The 21,151-nt window shown below is 50.3% G+C and overlaps 2 protein-coding genes and 1 long non-coding RNA gene across 3 annotated transcripts; 1 reads left to right on the top strand and 2 right to left on the bottom strand.

Moving 5' to 3' along the window:
- Positions 1-644: 644 nt before the first annotated feature.
- Positions 645-8,367, bottom strand: LOC123842691 (polycystin family receptor for egg jelly-like; the record flags this gene model as incomplete). Its single annotated transcript, XM_045871938.2, has 1 exon — positions 645-8,367. A coding segment is annotated over one exon (6,537 nt), but the record flags the coding sequence as incomplete, so codon positions are not given.
- Positions 8,368-11,780: 3,413 nt separating this feature from the next.
- Positions 11,781-19,480, bottom strand: LOC123842692 (polycystin family receptor for egg jelly-like; the record flags this gene model as incomplete). The annotated part of the gene is made up of 1 exon (XM_045871939.2): positions 11,781-19,480. A coding segment is annotated over one exon (6,531 nt), but the record flags the coding sequence as incomplete, so codon positions are not given.
- Positions 19,481-19,621: 141 nt separating this feature from the next.
- LOC135364372 (uncharacterized) lies at positions 19,622-20,934 on the top strand. Its single transcript, XR_010411264.1, has 2 exons — positions 19,622-19,927; positions 20,349-20,934. It is a non-coding gene; the product is annotated as an uncharacterized LOC135364372 (long non-coding RNA).
- Positions 20,935-21,151: the final 217 nt, after the last annotated feature.

The raw sequence follows: 21,151 nt of genomic DNA, 5'->3' as shown, positions 1-21,151 counted from the left end.
TACAAGGCATCTTAGTAATCCTGGCAATAACCACTACTCCTGGGCCTGGACTCCGGGGAGTTGAGCAAGCGCTCCGATTTTCTTACTAGCAGATAGGACCTCTGGGTGCTTCCAGCAATAGCAGCCTTTGGATCAATGCCAAGGTTATATACTGTTTTGACTTTTTTTTCTGGGTCTGGCCAAGGATGGGTCGTTTGGATGAAGCATTTCATATATGACCTATAACCACTCAGATATATGACCTTGTCTCATGAATACTGTAAAAGCTGTTCAACAGGATAGACGAGTTTAGGAGATGGACTAGAAGAGCTAAGGGAAATATTCAAAGAGCAATCATGGTCTTTGACAGAAAATAAAGTTAATTTTGAACTTGAGCTGTCCTCGGTTTTTAATATAAGAAAATACAAGAAAAAATCCAAAAGGATTAACAGTATCTCAAATATTTTTTTAAAAATGGATTCCCAAAAGAAACCACATATTTACAGGGAAAAAGAGAGGGACGCCTGCGTGGCTCAGTTAGCTTCTACATTCCACTCAGGTCATGATCCCAGGATCCTGCGATCCAGTCCCCCTTCCTGCTCCCTGCTCAGCGGAGAGTTGGCTTCGCCCTCTGCCCTCCTGTCTATCTCTTTTTCAAATAAATAAATTAAATTTTAAAAAAAGAAAAAAAAGGAAAGAAATCCAAATCATCCTTCAGACACTATTGGGTGAGTGGCATGGAACACCCGTGTGTGTGCGTGTAAGCCATTTCAGCACAGTCAGGACCACAGGGGCACCGAGTGAGTAGCAAGGCCTTGGGACAAAGTCGTCACCCACCTGATGGCGTTGTCCCCCTTCACTGGCTCTCCACGTGGAGGGCAGGAGCCCTCTGTATATACGCTCCTCACGCAGAAATCACGGCAAGTCTCAGAGGAGAAATCTCACATTTAATTCTGATAAAGCTTAAACTGGCATCTACATAAATGAACATGCTTCTGAGCAGAACTATAAGAGTTACGAGCCCATATTGCTCTTTAACAATAAACCACATTTTCTTTATTATTCCGAAATAATCCACCATGCTGTGAATAACCCAAAGCCCAAGTCCTGGATGGATATATTGTTATAGTCGATATATAGAACATTTACTATCTTTCAGTGTGAACCCACTCCCCACCCCCCACCACAAACATACACACACACACACACCTTTTTGATGTTGAACAAAATTCATGTCTAATGGCTGGAAAATGCTATTAAATTTCACATCTTTAACTGGCAGTAGCCCAAAGGAGTTGGGAAGCTCAGACTTCTGACCCTCAGGTCCCATCCCTGAATTCAAAAGCAGGAGGACAGATCCCAAACTCACCACAAGGTCCCTCCAGCCCTGGCTCAGCTGGATTGTGGGGCCTGGGGCTGATGGGGGGGAGGGGTGCTCCAGCCCTGGTCTGCAAAGGGAACTCCCAGAGAGACTGAGGGAGCCACAAGCTCTTGGCTCCCAGCCCCAGGGACAGTCACAACAGGAGAATGCTCTGCCCTGGAGAGGTGGAGTGGGGGCCCTTTAGCTCTCTCTCCCCCAAATCTGGGCCTCTAATACTCTAAACTGCAGTGCACTCCAAAGACACTAAGTTCCCCTCTAGAGGGAAATCAGCCCTGGGCTCCCATACTGCAGACCTGCCCTATACCCCAACACTCAAGAGTAGAGGCCAAAGGTGGAGATACTTCCGAATGTGGGGTGTGCATTTTCCAGGACATGGGTAGAGAGCACTACTGAGCCACTGAACATTCCTTATACCCACAGAATGAGCATCTGGGGGGACTCTTGCCTATGGTTCTTGACCCTGCCACTGATCACACAACAAGATAAACCATTTTCTTCCCATTGATGTTTCTGGTCTTCAGCCCCAGATACCGGCGGCTGTTCTTCTCCGGCTGCCCATACAGCATGTTGACAAAGAACTCTGGTTCATCTTCGTCCCTGGGTTGGAAGGTCAGAAACCTAAACATAGCTCTTAGCCTGCGACACAGATAGGTCATGGCTTCCGCTTCGTCTGATGGTTCCTCATACACGGGCTGCTTCATTTCCTCATAGGCAGACAAAATCACTGCCTGAAATAAGTTGATCAATATGCAGATCATCACCAGCATGAACGATGAGAGGAACAGGACCCCCAGAACCCTGTTGTTGGAGAACTCGGTGTTCTGAAACGCTGAGACGCAATAGGAGAATATCGTCTGCGTGGCATGGATCAGGTTACTATAGTTCCACTCGTGTTGACCGAACACCAGGTAGCCGAAGGCCATGTACACAAAGAAGTACACGGACACCACCAGGGCCATGTGGCCGATGCCGGGAAGGGCCGCCTGAATGGCCCTCTGAGCCAGGCGCACATCATAAAAGACTCTGGAATACCTGAGGGTCTTCAAGATGGTCAGAAATAACAGGAAACCCAAAATGATCCTCATGACGTGATCTACTTGAGAAACTGCGTGAAAGGGAATGAAATCTGCAGGGTTCGACAAGTAAAACCGAATTATGCCCGTGGCCAAGAAGTGCTTCCTGAAGAAGAGCACAATCAGCACGGTAAATATGCATTTTAAAGCAAAGTTGAGCAGATTATACACACTTCTCACGTAGGAGGCCCTTTCCTGCATGATGATATAGCCCTCATCGACCATGTAGGCTAAAAAAAAAATGAGAATGGCCACATACAAGTAGATTTCTGCTGAAGTTTCCCTGTCGAAATCAGCAACCGAGAAGGAGTGCACGGATATACTCGTGTTCACAACTCCTAACTGAGACGCCTCGAAAATGACAGAAACGCTACAGAACAGACTGACGTCTGGATTGAAGGTGGTCAGCTCCAGAATCACGGCCCACGTGTTCTCGTCAAGCCAGTCGCTGCTCTGGAGTTCCCTGAGCCTCACGGTGGAATTAAACTGCTGCTGTTCTGGGAAAAAATAGAATGCATAGCCTCCTGACCCGTAGGTGTGTAAGAGTCCGTGGGAGAAATAGCCCCATGTCTTCTCCGGAGGCTTGTAAGTAAACCCGTTGGTATGCTTGTCCTCAGACCTCTTTGCAACTTTGGTCCAAAGGCTAGAGTAGTCTCTCGTGTCTTCCGGGTCGGTGCCATAGTTGGGATGACAATGGACTTCTCCTTCCATGCTGGTTTGCGCAAAGTTGTTGGCAGGCAGGCAGAGTTTATGGCCAGCTTTTGCCCTCACCTGCCTCAGCAGGGGAAGACCCAGGATTTTAGAGGAGCTGTCGGGAAGAAACGTTGGATTCGGGTCATTGTGGAGCAGAGGCACTAGCACGCTGTTCAGCCACCTGTAGATGTCCACCAGCTTGGTCACCGAGCCGAGATCCACAGAGAACTGATTGCGAATGAACTGATTATAGTAAAAGCTGTCCGTGTGGCGCAGGAGGGCGACGAGGCTCAACAGGAGGGCTAGAAAGATGAAGTGAGTCAGAATGTAACACAGGAACAGGAAAGCCCTTCTCTTGATTGTCTTCTTTCTTTTGAATATTAGGATTTCATCTTCCGTGAGGGGCTGGTACATCCTCGATCTTCGGAGCTGCACGATCTGCTCATGTCGCTTTTGCATTTCTTCTGGGCTCAACGTGCTGTGCAGCTCAATCTCAGTATAGCAGTACCTGCCTGCCCATGAAAGGTTTTTACAATATTTGGGCCTACTTGTTCTGAGGCCTGACAGGAGTATAATTTTAGATGGCTGCACCAGAAAAACGGAGAGACAGAATGAACAAAACGATGCAAAGAGCCATTCTAGTGACTTTTCATAACCATAGGTCAGCCCGTAAAATACAATGAAGAATGAAGATATACTGGAAGTAACAAAAACCAATAACCACGCTATATAAATGCAACATGAAGGCAAAACGATCCTGCTCTTCTCCTTGAGTTCTACAGGACCCACTTGGGAAGGCGGCTCTCTAGAAGCAACATCTTTATTGTTATTTGTGTTTGAGTTACTGGCATTTATATTTTTTCCATGGGTGCGTGAGACCTTCTTCTCTCCTTTCTTCCCCATAGGCTGTGCCACGGAGGGTACCTTGGAAGAAGCCTTGTGAAGTCTAGTGCTTTGCACAGATGGCAGCTTTGAAGGCTTCTTGGTGGGAGCATGCACAGTTTCATGAGCATGCCACTTTTCAAGATATTCCTCCCAGTGTCCACTCTCTGACACCAAGGAATGCTTCCGGGGAGATACCTTTTCTAGAGTCACACGAGGCTCCCTCTGGGAGTAGGTGAACAGAAAAGCGATCAATAAATGCACAGGGATCGTAATTAAGACACTTTCCAGTCCTATCATCATTGACCTGATGTACCTCCCCTCTTCTGACTCTGTTTCTTCTGGTCTGTCGAGATTGAAGAACATAATATTACACAAAAGGGAGGCCATCAGCATTGCCAAACAGCAAGAGAGTCTCTGAAGCCTATTGAAGGGCCTAGCAATGACACTGGAGAAAATAGAGAACCACATGTGATTTCTCCCCAGCTTGTAAGTCGAATCTATCAGGAAATAGTCCATTCTGTTTATAGGCTTTTCTGGATCGGTAACGTGAAATGTTCTGTCCAAAGAGGTGTCAACAGAAAGCCATTCCCGGCATAAGAACAGCCAGATGCGTCTGCTGAACAGATTTTCCACTTTGATTCTGCTTAAATACCAACTGGGGGCTTTGCCCTCGTTGTTATGCCACACACGAACGGAGTGGATGTCCCCCAAGTCACTTTTCGTCGTTAGGAGGAAAGTGTTGATGCCTCCGCGGTAGAGGGTTTTAAAATAAGGATGGCTCAGACAATGCACATCGCTGGCACCTTCTGTTCCCATAAGTTGGATGAAGACATCGGCCCTGGTCCCAGCCCCACAACGGCTTCCTGTAAAAACAGTGACGAGGTAACACACCTTATCATAAGGATCGTTATCAAGTAGAATTATCACATGTTGCCAAAGAAACTGATCCATTTCATCTCTCAGCAAGGCCCAGAAAGCTAGGATTATGTACATGAGCATGATGAAAAGTACAGTGAAGAGCGTCACAGGGTTTTGGGTAACGTTCCTGATGACCTCCAACTGTAGATCTACAGGATTAGGGACCACAATCACCTTGGCTGTCAAAAAATGGATTTGCAGGTGGGTGCTGGCTTGTTTTATTAGGTCCAGCTGCCGCCGGGCCCTCCTTGTGGTTTGGCAGATACAGTGCACTCTTAGCCAGGTGGTCTTCTCTCCGAGAACACAGGTATCTTCTCTCCAATCGCTCTGGATCCCATACATGTCTAGGCAGTGAGCGCTGAAAAGAGCGATTCTCACCAGCTTTTCACTGGCTTTCATGACAAAACGAGGTGCCTGCAGAACTATGATCAAGGTGCACTCAGACGAGCCAGTTCGCTGAGCTATGACTTGCAGCAGGGATGCTGGAAGGCAAACCACGCGGGCCTCCCTAACTGTACAAGCTGAGTCGAACAGGTCACTCTGGTTGGCCATGGGAGGGATGTCATGGGGCGCGAGGAAGGTGGCGACCAGAGCAGTGGGGGTAATTTCACTGCCGGCGTATACGAAAACCGTGAACAACACGGTCACTTCAGTCACAATGTGGACCAGCAACTGCTTCACTACACTGCTGTCCACCTCAAACCGAAACTCCCCTGTCGTCCTTTTCAAGGACTCCTCAGCTCCCTCAGGCTCATTCTCGGGTCCCACTGTGAGATTAAAAGCTGCAAAGCTCAAGTTTTTTCTGGCGATGTGCACTTCGGCTACATCAGGCATGATCTCGATCACATCGCCGTTAGGTGTGGTTCCTGTCATTCTGAATCCAACCACCTCTGCAGAACAGCTTTCCTGATCATTCATCCAAGGAAAGGGATCATCTGCAAATTCACAGAACATGGTGGAAATCGGGGCATTTGCAGGCAAACTAGGAATACTGCTCACGTTTAGCGTCGGACGAAAATAATTTCGACTGCTTTTCTCATTGCTGAAGACGTCAGTGACGTCCCACTTTTCAGTCTTCCTGACGTACATGTTAAAGCTGGAGGATGTCATCGCAGTGGTCTCATTCCCTGGCACTTTACCCTCCAATATTGTGTCTGCTAGTAATTCCAACTCGTAGAAAGGCTCATCAACCACTTCATAGCTAACGATCAGTTTAAAGATACTAGACAAAGTTGTTAATATCCCAGTGCTCACGATTTCTATTTGTTCAGAGTAAAAGTGTGGATCTTTCTGTCGAGACTGTTGTAGGGCTTGATTTGCTTGCCAGATCCTCACTGTGGCGAGTTTCTGAGCCATTCGAGTGAATCCAGAGGTGGTCTGGGTTAATTTAGTAACACTCATGACTACCTGGCTGATTTCCACCAAAGTGCTATTGGGAAGAACGAAAGTCTGGTTGACAAGGTATTCCCGGAGTCTGGCTTTGTCAGCTTGCAAAGTTAATTCAGGTTTCATGTTATTCAAAACAGAAGCTGCTATATATATTAAATAACCTGCAGGTAGAAATTCCTGGTTGTCAAGCAAAGTAGATAGCGATGAATTCGGTCCCATGGTGAAATTGAATAAGCGATCAAGCACATCCTTCCCTGAGATTCTGTCTGTTGGAGCATGTACGGTCGCATACAAAGTCACCTGAGAAAAAGCTCCTAGAGAGTCATATACCTGAACATGGATCGTCATGGCATAACGATTGGCCAACACACCAACAGGGAGAAAGGAAGGGGGCGATGTGGGCTCACCCCCCAAATACAGGATGGCCCCCAGGGTGTTCTCTATTACAGAACTGATCTGACCAAAACCATACAAATCAGAGACTACCATTTTGTATGTAAGAGGGATGTTCTTATCCTTAAAATTATCACACCGGATGACAAACCTGGTAAAAAATGCAACTCCTTTATCTGGATTAATGCTGCACTCTCCGATTTGAGGGACATGGTTAATAATAAAGGGGTGCCTCAAGTCCAAGGTCTCCCCACTCCAAGTTGCTAGGTGCACAGACATCCAAAACTTAGCTTCAGGAAAATCCTTAAAAGCAAAAGGTTTTATAGACAAATAAGCACCATTCCTCCCTGTTGTGGTGTGTTTCACCCAATCAAATGTTACCTCATCACCCGAAGACGACAGAATCGACCATTTATAGACATCCTGGCTTGTTGAACAATTTGTGCAATTTAGGAACAAAGAAAACCTGCCTGAAATAACCAAAACGGCATCACAATTTTCAATACACGAAATGTTTGCTGCGGGGGCTGATCCTCTGAGCACGTGTACCGTTTTATCAATATATGCTGTCCTACCACCCTTCCGGATCACCATTCTGAAAAAGTACACACCTCCACCTTTAAGCGTTCCTGGTGAAAGTGTTAGGACAGGGCCAGAGGCCCATTTCCAGTTCAGATCACTTTGCTTCGGGTGACAGACGCTGTTGCTCATCACTGTGATTTTAGCTCCCTGGTAGTTTTTTGGATCTGTGGTACAGTACCAGGAGAAAAGGAGTGCCTCTGAAGGGCTGTCTGAATCTGGATCGGAGGAATTCGTTCCATTCAGAACCAGCCTATCTGTGAAATTAATTGTTACGTTGGGACCCCCAGGAATAACTGCCTTTAGGTCACTTCTAACAATGGTGACATACATGAAATCTGAGCCTCTTGCCTTAAGTGTCTTTTTTTTCCCTATGAAGATGCTGACTGTGAATCTAAATACATACACCCCCCAAGATAAAGAATTTGGGGGGATATACACAAATGCTGGAGTTCTCCCTAACCGGACGTTTGGTCTATCCAAAGGTGCATTCCAGTCCGGCGCATCATTTACGGAGGGCACGGAAAAGACCTGCCACTGCGGAACAACTAAGGACGCGTTCTCGCAATTGAACGTAAAGCTTGCATTGAAGGTATCCTCCATCTTCCTGGTCAACACCACGGGAACATCGTCTTTGTTCCTCTGGATCTTTACCGTGGTCACCTCACAGGTCGCGTTTTCGGATACCTGGCAGGACACCGAAGACTCGATGGCTTGAGGACCGTCCGAGTTGACAGCTTCCAAAACAACAGGCGTGGGCCCGTCCGTGGGGCACTGGGTTTGGGCCACGAAGCCCGCGTAGCGGCGAGGGCCCTCGGCGGGCAGGTCGGGGGCGGCGCGGCGGGGGCGCCGCAGGGCGGCCGGCGGCACCCGCACGAGCCGGAAGGTCCACTCCGGGCGCCCGAGCGCGCGGTGCAGCAGCGGGGTGCGCCACAGCAGGGCCAGGCGGCCGCGGCGCGCGGCCAGCCGCAGGTCCACGAGCGTGGGCGCGGCGGGCGGGCGGGCGCGCAGCACGACGCGCAGCAGGACGCAGAAGGGGCGCGCGGGCCCGCGGGGCAGGCAGAGGCGGCCGCCGCCGCGCAGGACCACGCCGCCGCCAGGGGCCGCGCGGGGCCGCAGTTGGAGGCGGGCGCCGGCGGCCGGCTCCGCGGCGCCCGGGGCGCCCCTGCAGCCGCGCAGCGCGGCCGCGTCTCCCTGCGCCGGGCCCCGGGTCCGGGCGGCCGGCGGGGGGCGGCGGGCCGAGGCGGGATCCGGGCGGCGGGGTCCGGGCGCGGGCGCGGCGGGCGCGCAGGAGACGAGGACGGCAGCCCGGGCCCTGCGAGGAGCCGGGGGCTGCGGGAGGAGGCCGCGATCCGGGTCCGGGCCCAGGCGCAGGCCCAGGCCCAGCAGGAGGAGGAGCGGGGTTCCGGGCCGCATGGCGCCGCCTGCCCGGGAAGCTGGGAGCTGCCGCCGCAGGCCGCGGGTCCAGCCAACCGCCGCGGGGGGCGCGGGCCGCGGGGTCGCGAGCCTGATGCGGCGAATGCGGTGGGCTTCCGGGGCCCCCCGCCGCCCTCCCCCGCCCTTGCAGGCCTCCCACCAGGGCTGCTAATGGCATTAAGGCGGCCCAGGCTCCCAAGAGCCTGCGAAGGCCCCTTAGCTGGGATCCCGCTCCCCTGGGCAAAACCAGAGCGACTGTGAGCTCGCTGAGAGCCCAGGGCGGTCTGACTCCGGCTTTCTTCCTTTGCTTTGCTCTTCCTACTTCCTTGGGTTGAAACCCCGAGTCCTTGCTTTCAGATCTTTCTCCGTTTCTCACGGAAGCATTTAAGGCTGTGAACGTCCCACCCAACACTGCTTAACTGCCTCCTGCACTTTTGTGGTAGCTTTGTTATCCTGCAATTAAAAATATGTCTACTTCCCCCTGTTTGGGTTGTGACCCCTCAACTGAAATGCGTTGTTTAATTTCCAGGTATTTGGAGTTGGTGTGAAATCTTCCGGGTATATGGATTTCGAACTTAAGTCTGTCGTGGTCACAGAATACATTCGATATGATTTTGAACCCTTTACATGGATTGAGACTTGTTTGAAAGCTCATACAGTAGTGTGGTCTGCCTTGATGTATTGTCTTCGTGCACTTGAAGACCACGCGTGTTCTACCGTTGTTGGGTGGGTCGTCCTACACACGTGGAGTCCATCGGGATAGTTGGTACCCACCCGTCCCTTCTCCTATGTCTTTTCTGGATTTTTCTCGAGTTTTCCTGTCTCTGCTGAGAGAGGCTGTTAATGTCTCCTGTGGTGACTGGGAAATTGTCTTTTTTCCCCTTGAATTCTGCCCGTTTTAGCTTCATGTATTTTGAGGCTCTATTAGGTGGATACACATTTGTGGTTATGTCCACATGAATTGGCCCTTTTCTCATGATGAAATGTCTCTGTTTATCTCTAGTAACGATCTTTGTTGTGAAGTCTACTTTACCTGATATGCAAATGCTGGAGGATATGTTGATTGTAGGTCAATAAAACTGGAAAATAAAATAGCCATACTAGCCTTCTTATGCTTACTGTCTCTATGGCGTATCTTTTTTCTTCATGCACTTCTTTTCAACTTACTTATGTCTTTATATTTAGAGTGGTCTTTTGTAGGCAACACTTAATAGGATTTTATTTTCTCATCCACTCTCTCTCTCCTTCTCTCTGAGTGCCCCACACACCAAGGATAGGCCGTGTAAGGACAGAAGAAGGCAGCCATCTGCAAACAAGGGAGATGGCCCTTAACCAAGAACCGGGTCGTACCGGCACCCTGACCCTGGACTTTGGGCTCCAGAGCTATAAGAAATAAATGCTTGCTGGTCAAACACCAGCCCCGTTCCACCCGGGTCTATGGTATTTTGTTTTAGCAGTCTGAGCTGACCAAGACAACAAGAAAGGTCAGGGCTGAAAACTCAGATTGGGGTCATCGGACGCATGTAGGGAGGAGGCACAGATGGAGAAGGAGACAGACTCTGGTCCCCTCCAGTATTTAGAGGTGAGGCGGACAAAGAGACGGAGAAGTGGTGGTGGCAGGAGGGAAACCAGGAGGGTGTGCTGTCCTGGAAGCCAGGGGAAGAGGGGATTCAAGAAAGGAGCAGCGTGGCCTGCTGGGTCAGAGCAGCTCAAGATGAGGAGGAAGCTGGAGCGCCCTGGTCCTAGTTTGCTGACTCCCTGTCCCCCCCCACCCCGACCCTTCTGGGACATGAATCCTTTGGGCCTGGGCCAGCGACACAGGCAGGAGTGTCTGTGTCCGACCTAGGCAACAGACAAGATGGGTTCCAAAGGAGCCCTGGCTTTCCCCGTGGCCTTTATAAAGCGCTGTGCACTCCGGACATGTCCCTGTGCTGCTCGCAACGTGGCCTGCGACGCCCTTTGGGGTCTGAGCCCCACCGTCCTGTCCCTCCCTGGCCTGTCCTGCTCCAGCTTCCAGAGAGCCCTCTGGCCCGCGGGCTGGCCGGGTCCCCCGTCTCAGACCTGCTCTTCCCTCGTGCCCCCCACCCTGCCCCTCTCCAGGCCCCTCTGCACCTACGTAATCCAAGCACCATGCTGCCCCTGAAGCCAGCAGGCCTGGGGGCTGGGCCGTTTTCCTTTGGGGAATTGAGAAAGAAGGAATATACAAGGCATCTTAGTAATCCTGGCAATAACCACTACTCCTGGGCCTGGACTCCGGGGAGTTGAGCAAGCGCTCCGATTTTCTTACTAGCAGATAGGACCTCTGGGTGCTTCCCGCAATAGCAGCCTTTGGATCAATGCCAAGGTTATATACTGTTTTGACTTTTTTTTCTGGGTCTGGCCAAGGATGGGTCGTTTGGATGAAGCATTTCATATATGACCTATAACCACTCAGATATATGACCTTGTCTCATGAATAGTGTAAAAGCTGTTCGACAGGATAGACGAGTTTAGGAGATGGACTAGAAGAGCTAAGGGAAATATTCAAAGAGCAATCATGGTCTTTGACAGAAAATAAAGTTAATTTTGAACTTGAGCTGTCCTCGGTTTTTAATATAAGAAAATATAAGAAAAAATCCAAAAGGATTAACAGTATCTCAAATATTTTTTAAAAAAATGGTTTCCCAGGGGCGCCTGGGTGGCTCAGTTGGTTAAGCGACTGCCTTCGGCTCAGGTCATGATCCTGGAGTCCTGGGATCGAGTCCCATATCGGGCTCCCAGCTCAGCGGCGAGCCTGCTTCTCCCTCTGACCTTCTCCCCTCTCATGCTGTTTCTCTCTCTCTCGCTCTCTAATACATAAATAAATAAAATCTTTAAAAAAAAAATGGTTTCCCAAAAGAAACCACATATTTATAGGTAAAAAGAGAGGGACGCCTGGGTGGCTCAGTTAGCTTCTACATTCCACTCAGGTCATGATCCCAGGATCCTGTGATCCAGTCCCGCTTCCTGCTCCCTGCTCAGCAGAGAGTTGGCTTCGCCCTCTGCCCTCCTGTCTATCTCTTTTTCAAATAAATAAATTAAATTTTAAAAAAAGAAAAAAAAGGAAAGAAATCCAAATCATCCTTCAGACACTATTGGGTGAGTGGCATGGAACACCCGTGTGTGTGCGTGTAAGCCATTTCAGCACAGTCAGGACCACAGGGGCACCGAGTGAGTAGCAAGGCCTTGGGACAAAGTCGTCACCCACCTGATGGCGTTGTCCCCCTTCACTGGCTCTCCACGTGGAGGGCAGGAGCCCTCTGTATATACGCTCCTCACGCAGAAATCACGGCAAGTCTCAGAGGAGAAATCTCACATTTAATTCTGATAAAGCTTAAACTGGCATCTACATAAATGAACATGCTTCTGAGCAGAACTATAAGAGTTACGAGCCCATATTGCTCTTTAACAATAAACCACATTTTCTTTATTATTCCGAAATAATCCACCATGCTGTGAATAACCCAAAGCCCAAGTCCTGGATGGATATATTGTTATAGTCGATATATAGAACATTTACTATCTTTCAGTGTGAACCCACTCCCCACCCCCCACCACAAACATACACACACACACACACCTTTTTGATGTTGAACAAAATTCATGTCTAATGGCTGGAAAATGCTATTAAATTTCACATCTTTAACTGACAGTAGCCCAAAGGAGTTGATGGGAAGCTCAGACTTCTGACCCTCAGGTCCCATCCCTGAATTCAAAAGCAGGAGGACAGATCCCAAACTCACCACAAGGTCCCTCCAGCCCTGGCTCAGCTGGATTGTGGGGCCTGGGGCTGATGGGGGGGAGGGGTGCTCCAGCCCTGGTCTGCAAAGGGAACTCCCAGAGAGACTGAGGGAGCCACAAGCTCTTGGCTCCCAGCCCCAGGGACAGTCACAACAGGAGAATGCTCTGCCCTGGAGAGGTGGAGTGGGGGCCCTTTAGCTCTCTCTCCCCCAAATCTGGGCCTCTAATACTCTAAACTGCAGTGCACTCCAAAGACACTAAGTTCCCCTCTAGAGGGAAATCAGCCCTGGGCTCCCATACTGCAGACCTGCCCTATACCCCAACACTCAAGAGTAGAGGCCAAAGGTGGAGATACTTCCGAATGTGGGGTGTGCATTTTCCAGGACATGGGTAGAGAGCACTACTGAGCCACTGAACATTCCTTATACCCACAGAATGAGCATCTGGGGGGACTCTTGCCTATGGTTCTTGACCCTGCCACTGATCACACAACAAGATAAACCATTTTCTTCCCATTGATGTTTCTGGTCTTCAGCCCCAGATACCGGCGGCTGTTCTTCTCCGGCTGCCCATACAGCATGTTGACAAAGAACTCTGGTTCATCTTCATCCCTGGGTTGGAAGGTCAGAAACCTAAACATAGCTCTTAGCCTGCGACACAGATAGGTCATGGCTTCCGCTTCGTCTGATGGTTCCTCATACACGGGCTGCTTCATTTCCTCATAGGCAGACAAAATCACTGCCTGAAATAAGTTGATCAATATGCAGATCATCACCAGCATGAACGATGAGAGGAACAGGACCCCCAGAACCCTGTTGTTGGAGAACTCGGTGTTCTGAAACGCTGAGACGCAATAGGAGAATATCGTCTGCGTGGCATGGATCAGGTTACTATAGTTCCACTCGTGTTGACCGAACACCAGGTAGCCGAAGGCCATGTACACAAAGAAGTACACGGACACCACCAGGGCCATGTGGCCGATGCCGGGAAGGGCCGCCTGAATGGCCCTCTGAGCCAGGCGCACATCATAAAAGACTCTGGAATACCTGAGGGTCTTCAAGATGGTCAGAAATAACAGGAAACCCAAAATGATCCTCATGACGTGATCTACTTGAGAAACTGCGTGAAAGGGAATGAAATCTGCAGGGTTCGACAAGTAAAACCGAATTATGCCCGTGGCCAAGAAGTGCTTCCTGAAGAAGAGCACAATCAGCACGGTAAATATGCATTTTAAAGCAAAGTTGAGCAGATTATACACACTTCTCACGTAGGAGGCCCTTTCCTGCATGATGATATAGCCCTCATCGACCATGTAGGCTAAAAAAAAAATGAGAATGGCCACATACAAGTAGATTTCTGCTGAAGTTTCCCTGTCGAAATCAGCAACCGAGAAGGAGTGCACGGATATACTCGTGTTCACAACTCCTAACTGAGACGCCTCGAAAATGACAGAAACGCTACAGAACAGACTGACGTCTGGATTGAAGGTGGTCAGCTCCAGAATCACGGCCCACGTGTTCTCGTCAAGCCAGTCGCTGCTCTGGAGTTCCCTGAGCCTCACGGTGGAATTAAACTGCTGCTGTTCTGGGAAAAAATAGAATGCATAGCCTCCTGACCCGTAGGTGTGTAAGAGTCCGTGGGAGAAATAGCCCCATGTCTTCTCCGGAGGCTTGTAAGTAAACCCGTTGGTATGCTTGTCCTCAGACCTCTTTGCAACTTTGGTCCAAAGGCTAGAGTAGTCTCTCGTGTCTTCCGGGTCGGTGCCATAGTTGGGATGACAATGGACTTCTCCTTCCATGCTGGTTTGCGCAAAGTTGTTGGCAGGCAGGCAGAGTTTATGGCCAGCTTTTGCCCTCACCTGCCTCAGCAGGGGAAGACCCAGGATTTTAGAGGAGCTGTCGGGAAGAAACGTTGGATTCGGGTCATTGTGGAGCAGAGGCACTAGCACGCTGTTCAGCCACCTGTAGATGTCCACCAGCTTGGTCACCGAGCCGAGATCCACAGAGAACTGATTGCGAATCAACTGATTATAGTAAAAGCTGTCCGTGTGGCGCAGGAGGGCGACGAGGCTCAACAGGAGGGCTAGAAAGATGAAGTGAGTCAGAATGTAACACAGGAACAGGAAAGCCCTTCTCTTGATTGTCTTCTTTCTTTTGAATATTAGGATTTCATCTTCCGTGAGGGGCTGGTACATCCTCGATCTTCGGAGCTGCACGATCTGCTCATGTCGCTTTTGCATTTCTTCTGGGCTCAACGTGCTGTGCAGCTCGATCTCGGTATAGCAGTACCTGCTTGCCCATGGGAGGTTTTTACAATATTTGGGCCTACTTGTTCTGAAGCATGACAACAGTATAATTTTAGATGGCAGCACCAGAAAAACGGAGAGACAGAATGAACAAAACGATGCAAAGAGCCATTCCATTGACTTTTCATAGCCATAGGTCAGCCCATAAAATACGATGAAGAATGAAGATATACTGGACGTGGCGAAAACCAAGAACCATGCTATATAAACACAACACGAAGGTATAGCGATCCTGCTCTTCTCCTTGAGTTCTACGGAACCCACGTGGGAAGGCGGCTCTCTAGAAGCAACATCTTTATTGTTATTTGTGTTTGCGTCACTGGCATTTATATTTTTTCCCTGGGTGTGTGAGATCTTGCTCTCTCCTTTCTTACGCTGGCGCCGAGTCGCAGAGGGCACCTTGGCAGTCTTTTGAAGTTTAGGACTTTTCCCAGATGGAAGCTTCGGAGACTCCTTGGTGGGTGCATGCACAGTTTCATGAGCATGCCACTTTTTCAGAAATTCCTCCCAGTATATATCTTCTAGCTCCAAGGAATCCTTTCGGGGAGATACCTTTTCTAGAGTCACACGAGGTTCCTTCTGGGAGTAGGTGAACAGGAAAATGATCAGTAGTTCCAGAGGGAGTGTAATTAAGACACTTTCCAGTCCTATCATCATTGACCTGATGTACCTCCCCTCTTCTGACTCTGTTTCTTCTGGTCTGTCGAGATTGAAGAACATAATATTACACAAAAGGGAGGCCATCAGCATTGCCAAACAGCAAGAGAGTCTCTGAAGCCTATTGAAGGGCCTAGCAATGACACTGGAGAAAATAGAGAACCACATGTGATCTCTCCCCAGCTTGTAAGTCGATTCTATCAGGAAAAAGTCCTTTTTGTTTATAGGGTTCTCTGGATCGGTAACGTGAAATGTTCTGTCCAAAGAGGTGTCAACAGAAAGCCATTCCCGGCATAAGAACAGCCAGATGCGTCTGCTGAACAGATTTTCCACTTTGATTCTGCTTAAATACCAACTGGGGGCTTTGCCCTCGTTGTTATGCCACACACGAACGGATTGGATGTCCCCCAAGTCACTTTTCGTCGTTAGGAGGAAAGTGTTGATGCCTCCGCGGTAGAGGGTTTTAAAATAAGGATGGCTCAGACAATGCACATCGCTGGCACCTTCTGTTCCCATAAGTTGGATGAAGACATCGGCCCTGGTCCCAGCCCCACAACGGCTTCCTGTAAAAACAGTGACGAGGTAACACACCTTATCATAAGGATCGTTATCAAGTAGAATTATCACACGTAGCCGAAGAAACTGATCCATTTCATCTCTCAGCAAGGCCCAGAAAGCTAGGATTATGTACATGAGCATGATGAAAAGTACAGTGAGAAGGGTCACAGGGTTGTGGGTAACGTTCTTCATGACCTCCAACCGTAGATCTACAGGATTAGGGACCACAATCACCTTGGCTGTCAAAAAATGGGTTTGCAGGTGGGTGCTGGCTTGTTTTATTAGGTCCAGCTGCCGCCGGGCCCTCCTTGTGGTTTGGCAGATACAGTGCACTCTTAGCCAGGTGGTCTTCTCTCCGAGAACACAGGTATCTTCTCTCCAATCGCTCTGGATCCCATACATGTCTAGGCAGTGAGCGCTGAAAAGAGCGATTCTCACCAGCTTTTCACTGGCTTTCATGACAAAACGAGGTGCCTGCAGAACTATGATCAAGGTGCACTCAGACGAGCCAGTTCGCTGAGCTACGACTTGCAGCAGGGATGCTGGAAGGCAAACCACGCGGGCCTCCCTAACTGTACAAGCTGAGTCGAACAGGTCACTCTGGTTGGCCATGGGAGGGATGTCATGGGGCACGAGGAAGGTGGCGACCAGAGCAGTGGGGGTAATTTCACTGCCGGCGTATACGAAAACCGTGAACAACACGGTCACTTCGGTCACAATGTGGACCAGCAACTGCTTCACTACACTGCTGTCCACCTCAAACCGAAACTCCCCTGTCGTCCTTTTCAAGGACTCCTCAGCTCCCTCAGGCTCATTCTCGGGTCCCACTGTGAGATTAAAAGCTGCAAAGCTCAAGTTTTTTCTGGCGATGTGCACTTCGGCTACATCAGGCATGATCTCGATCACATCGCCGTTAGGTGTGGTTCCTGTCATTCTGAATCCAACCACCTCTGCAGAACAGCTTTCCTGATCATTCATCCAAGGAAAGGGATCATCTGCAAATTCACAGAACATGGTGGAAATCGGGGCATTTGCAGGCAAACTAGGAATACTGCTCACGTTTAGCGTCGGACGAAAATAATTTCGACTGCTTTTCTCATTGCTGAAGACGTCACTAACGTCCCACTTTTCAGTCTTCCTGACGTACATGTTAAAGCTGGAGGATGTCATCGCAGTGGTCTCATTCCCTGGCACTTTACCCTCCAATATTGTGTCTGCTAGTAATTCCAACTCGTAGAAAGGCTCATCAACCACTTCATAGCTAACGATCAGTTTAAAGATACTAGACAAAGTTGTTAATATCCCAGTGCTCACGATTTCTATTTGTTCAGAGTAAAAGTGTGGATCTTTCTGTCGAGACTGGTGTAGGGCTTGATTTGCTTGCCAGATCCTCACTGTGGCGAGTTTCTGAGCCATTCGAGTGAATCCAGAGGTGGTCTGGGTTAATTTAGTAACACTCATGACTACCTGGCTGATTTCCACCAAAGTGCTATTGGGAAGAACGAAAGTCTGGTTGACAAGGTATTCCCGGAGTCTGGTTTTGTCAGCTTGTAAAGTCAATTCAGGTTTCATGTTATTCAAAACAGAAGCTGCTATATATATTAAATAACCTGCAGGTAGAAATTCCTGGTTGTCAAGCAAAGTAGACAGCGATGAATTCGGTCCCATGGTGAAATTGAATAAGCGATCAAGCACATCCTTCCCTGAGATTCTGTCCGTTGGAGCATGTACGGTCGCATACAAAGTCACCTGAGAAAAAGCTCCTAGAGAGTCATATACCTGAACATGGATCGTCATGGCATAACGATTGGCCAACACACCAACAGGGAGGAAGGAAGGGGGCGATGTGGGCTCACTCCCCAAATACAGGATGGCCCCCAGGGTGTTCTCTATTACAGAACTGATCTGACCAAAACCATACAAATCAGAGACTACCATTTTGTATGTAAGAGGGATGTTCTTATCCTTAAAATTATCACACCGGATGACAAACCTGGTAAAAAATGCAACTCCTTTATCTGGATTAATGCTGCACTCTCCGATTTGAGGGACATGGTTAATAATAAAGGGGTGCCTCAAGTCCAAGGTCTCCCCACTCCAAGGGGCTAGGTGCACAGACATCCAAAACTTAGCTTCAGGAAAATCCTTAAAAGCAAAAGCTTTTATAGACAAGTAAGCACCATTCCTCCCTGTTGTGGTGTGTTTCACCCAATCAAATGTTACCTCAGCACCCGAAGACGACAGAATCGACCATTTATAGACATCCTGGCTTGTTGAACAATTTGTGCAATTTAGGAACAAAGAAAATCTGTCTGAAATAACCAAAACGGCATCACAATTTTCAATACACGAAATGTTTGCTGCGGGGGCTGATCCTCTGAGCACGTGTACCGTTTTATCAATATATGCTGTCCTACCACCCTTCCGGATCACCATTCTGAAAAAGTACACACCTCCACCTTTAAGCGTTCCTGGTGAAAGTGTTAGGACAGGGCCAGAGGCCCATTTCCAGTTCAGATCACTTTGCTTCGGGTGACAGACGCTGTTGCTCATCACTGTGATTTTAGCTCCCTGGTAGTTTTTTGGATCTGTGGTACAGTACCAGGAGAAAAGGAGTGCCTCTGAAGGGCTGTCTGAATCTGGATCGGAGGAATTCGTTCCATTCAGAACCAGCCTATCTGTGAAATTAATTGTTACGTTGGGACCCCCAGGAATAACTGCCTTTAGGTCACTTCTAACAATGGTGACATACATGAAATCTGACTTTGAGACCTGAGGCCAATTTCGTTTCGTGTAGATGCTGACTGTGAATCTAAACACATACACCCCCCAAGATAAAGAATTTGGGGGGATATGTAAAATAGTTGGAATAAGCCCTGTTTTGATGGTTGGTACATCCAAAGGTCTATACCAGTTCGGCAAATGATTTACGGAGGGCACGGAAAAGACCTGCCACTGCGGAACAATTAACGTGGAGTGCGGACATTTGTACTTAAATGTTGCATTGAAGGTATCCTCCATCTTCCTGGTCAACACCACGGGAACATCGTCTTTGTTCCTCTGGATCTTTACCGTGGTCACCTCACAGGTCGCGTTTTCGGATACCTGGCAGGACACCGAAGACTCGATGGCTTGAGGACCGTCCGAGTTGACAGCTTCCAAAACAACAGGCGTGGGCCCGTCCGTGGGGCACTGGGTTTGGGCCACGAAGCCCGCGTAGCGGCGAGGGCCCTCGGCGGGCAGGTCGGGGGCGGCGCGGCGGGGGCGCCGCAGGGCGGCCGGCGGCACCCGCACGAGCCGGAAGGTCCACTCCGGGCGCCCGAGCGCGCGGTGCAGCAGCGGGGTGCGCCACAGCAGGGCCAGGCGGCCGCGGCGCGCGGCCAGCCGCAGGTCCACGAGCGTGGGCGCGGCGGGCGGGCGGGCGCGCAGCACGACGCGCAGCAGGACGCAGAAGGGGCGCGCGGGCCCGCGGGGCAGGCAGAGGCGGCCGCCGCCGCGCAGGACCACGCCGCCGCCAGGGGCCGCGCGGGGCCGCAGTTGGAGGCGGGCGCTGGCGGCCGGCTCCGCGGCGCCCGGGGCGCCCCTGCAGCCGCGCAGCGCGGCCGCGTCTCCCTGCGCCGGGCCCCGGGTCCGGGCGGCCGGCGGGGGGCGGCGGGCCGAGGCGGGATCCGGGCGGCGGGGTCCGGGCGCGGGCGCGGCGGGCGCGCAGGAGACGAGGACGGCAGCCCGGGCCCTGCGAGGAGCCGGGGGCTGCGGGAGGAGGCCGCGATCCGGGTCCGGGCCCAGGCGCAGGCCCAGGCCCAGCAGGAGGAGGAGCGGGGTTCCGGGCCGCATGGCGCCGCCTGCCCGGGAAGCTGGGAGCTGCCGCCGCAGGCCGCGGGTCCAGCCAACCGCCGCGGGGGGCGCGGGCCGCGGGGTCGCGAGCCTGATGCGGCGAATGCGGTGGGCTTCCGGGGCCCCCCGCCGCCCTCCCCCGCCCTTGCAGGCCTCCCACCAGGGCTGCTAATGGCATTAAGGCGGCCCAGGCTCCCAAGAGCCTGCGAAGGCCCCTTAGCTGGGATCCCGCTCCCCTGGGCAAAACCAGAGCGACTGTGAGCTCGCTGAGAGCCCAGGGCGGTCTGACTCCGGCTTTCTTCCTTTGCTTTGCTCTTCCTACTTCCTTGGGTTGAAACCCCGAGTCCTTGCTTTCAGATCTTTCTCCGTTTCTCACGGAAGCATTTAAGGCTGTGAACGTCCCACCCAACACTGCTTAACTGCCTCCTGCACTTTTGTGGTAGCTTTGTTATCCTGCAATTAAAAATATGTCTACTTCCCCCTGTTTGGGTTGTGACCCCTCAACTGAAATGCGTTGTTTAATTTCCAGGTATTTGGAGTTTGTGTGAAATCTTCCGGGTATATGGATTTCGAACTTAAGTCTGTCGTGGTCACAGAATACATTCGATATGATTTTGAACCCTTTACATGGATTGAGACTTGTTTGAAAGCTCATACAGTAGTGTGGTCTGCCTTGATGTATTGTCTTCGTGCACTTGAAGACCACGCGTGTTCTACCGTTGTTGGGTGGGTCGTCCTACACACGTGGAGTCCATCGGGATAGTTGGTACCCACCCGTCCCTTCTCCTATGTCTTTTCTGGATTTTTCTCGAGTTTTCCTGTCTCTGCTGAGAGAGGCTGTTAATGTCTCCTGTGGTGACTGGGAAATTGTCTTTTTTCCCCTTGAATTCTGCCCGTTTTAGCTTCATGTATTTTGAGGCTCTATTAGGTGGATACACATTTGTGGTTATGTCCACATGAATTGGCCCTTTTCTCATGATGAAATGTCTCTGTTTATCTCTAGTAACGATCTTTACAACAAAGAAGCCTATTTTACCTGATATGCAAATGCTGGAGGATATGTTGATTGTAGGTCAATAAAACTGGAAAATAAAATAGCCATACTAGCCTTCTTATGCTTACTGTCTCTATGGCGTATCTTTTTTCTTCATGCACTTCTTTTCAACTTACTTACGTCTTTATATTTAAAGTGGTCTTTTGTAGGCAACACTTAATAGGATTTTATTTTCTCATCACTCTCTCTCTCCTCTCTGAGTGCCCCACACACCAAGGATAGGCCGTGTAAGGACAGAAGAAGGCAGCCATCTGCAAACAAGGGAGATGGCCCTTAAC

The sequence above is a fragment of the Mirounga angustirostris genome, unplaced genomic scaffold, assembly GCF_029215605.1.
Source record: "Mirounga angustirostris isolate CCGP_5_RB_7025 unplaced genomic scaffold, mMirAng1.0.hap1 SCAF_5, whole genome shotgun sequence".
Classification (NCBI taxonomy): domain Eukaryota; kingdom Metazoa; phylum Chordata; class Mammalia; order Carnivora; family Phocidae; genus Mirounga; species Mirounga angustirostris.
This window is presented reverse-complemented; position numbering and strand designations above follow the sequence as displayed.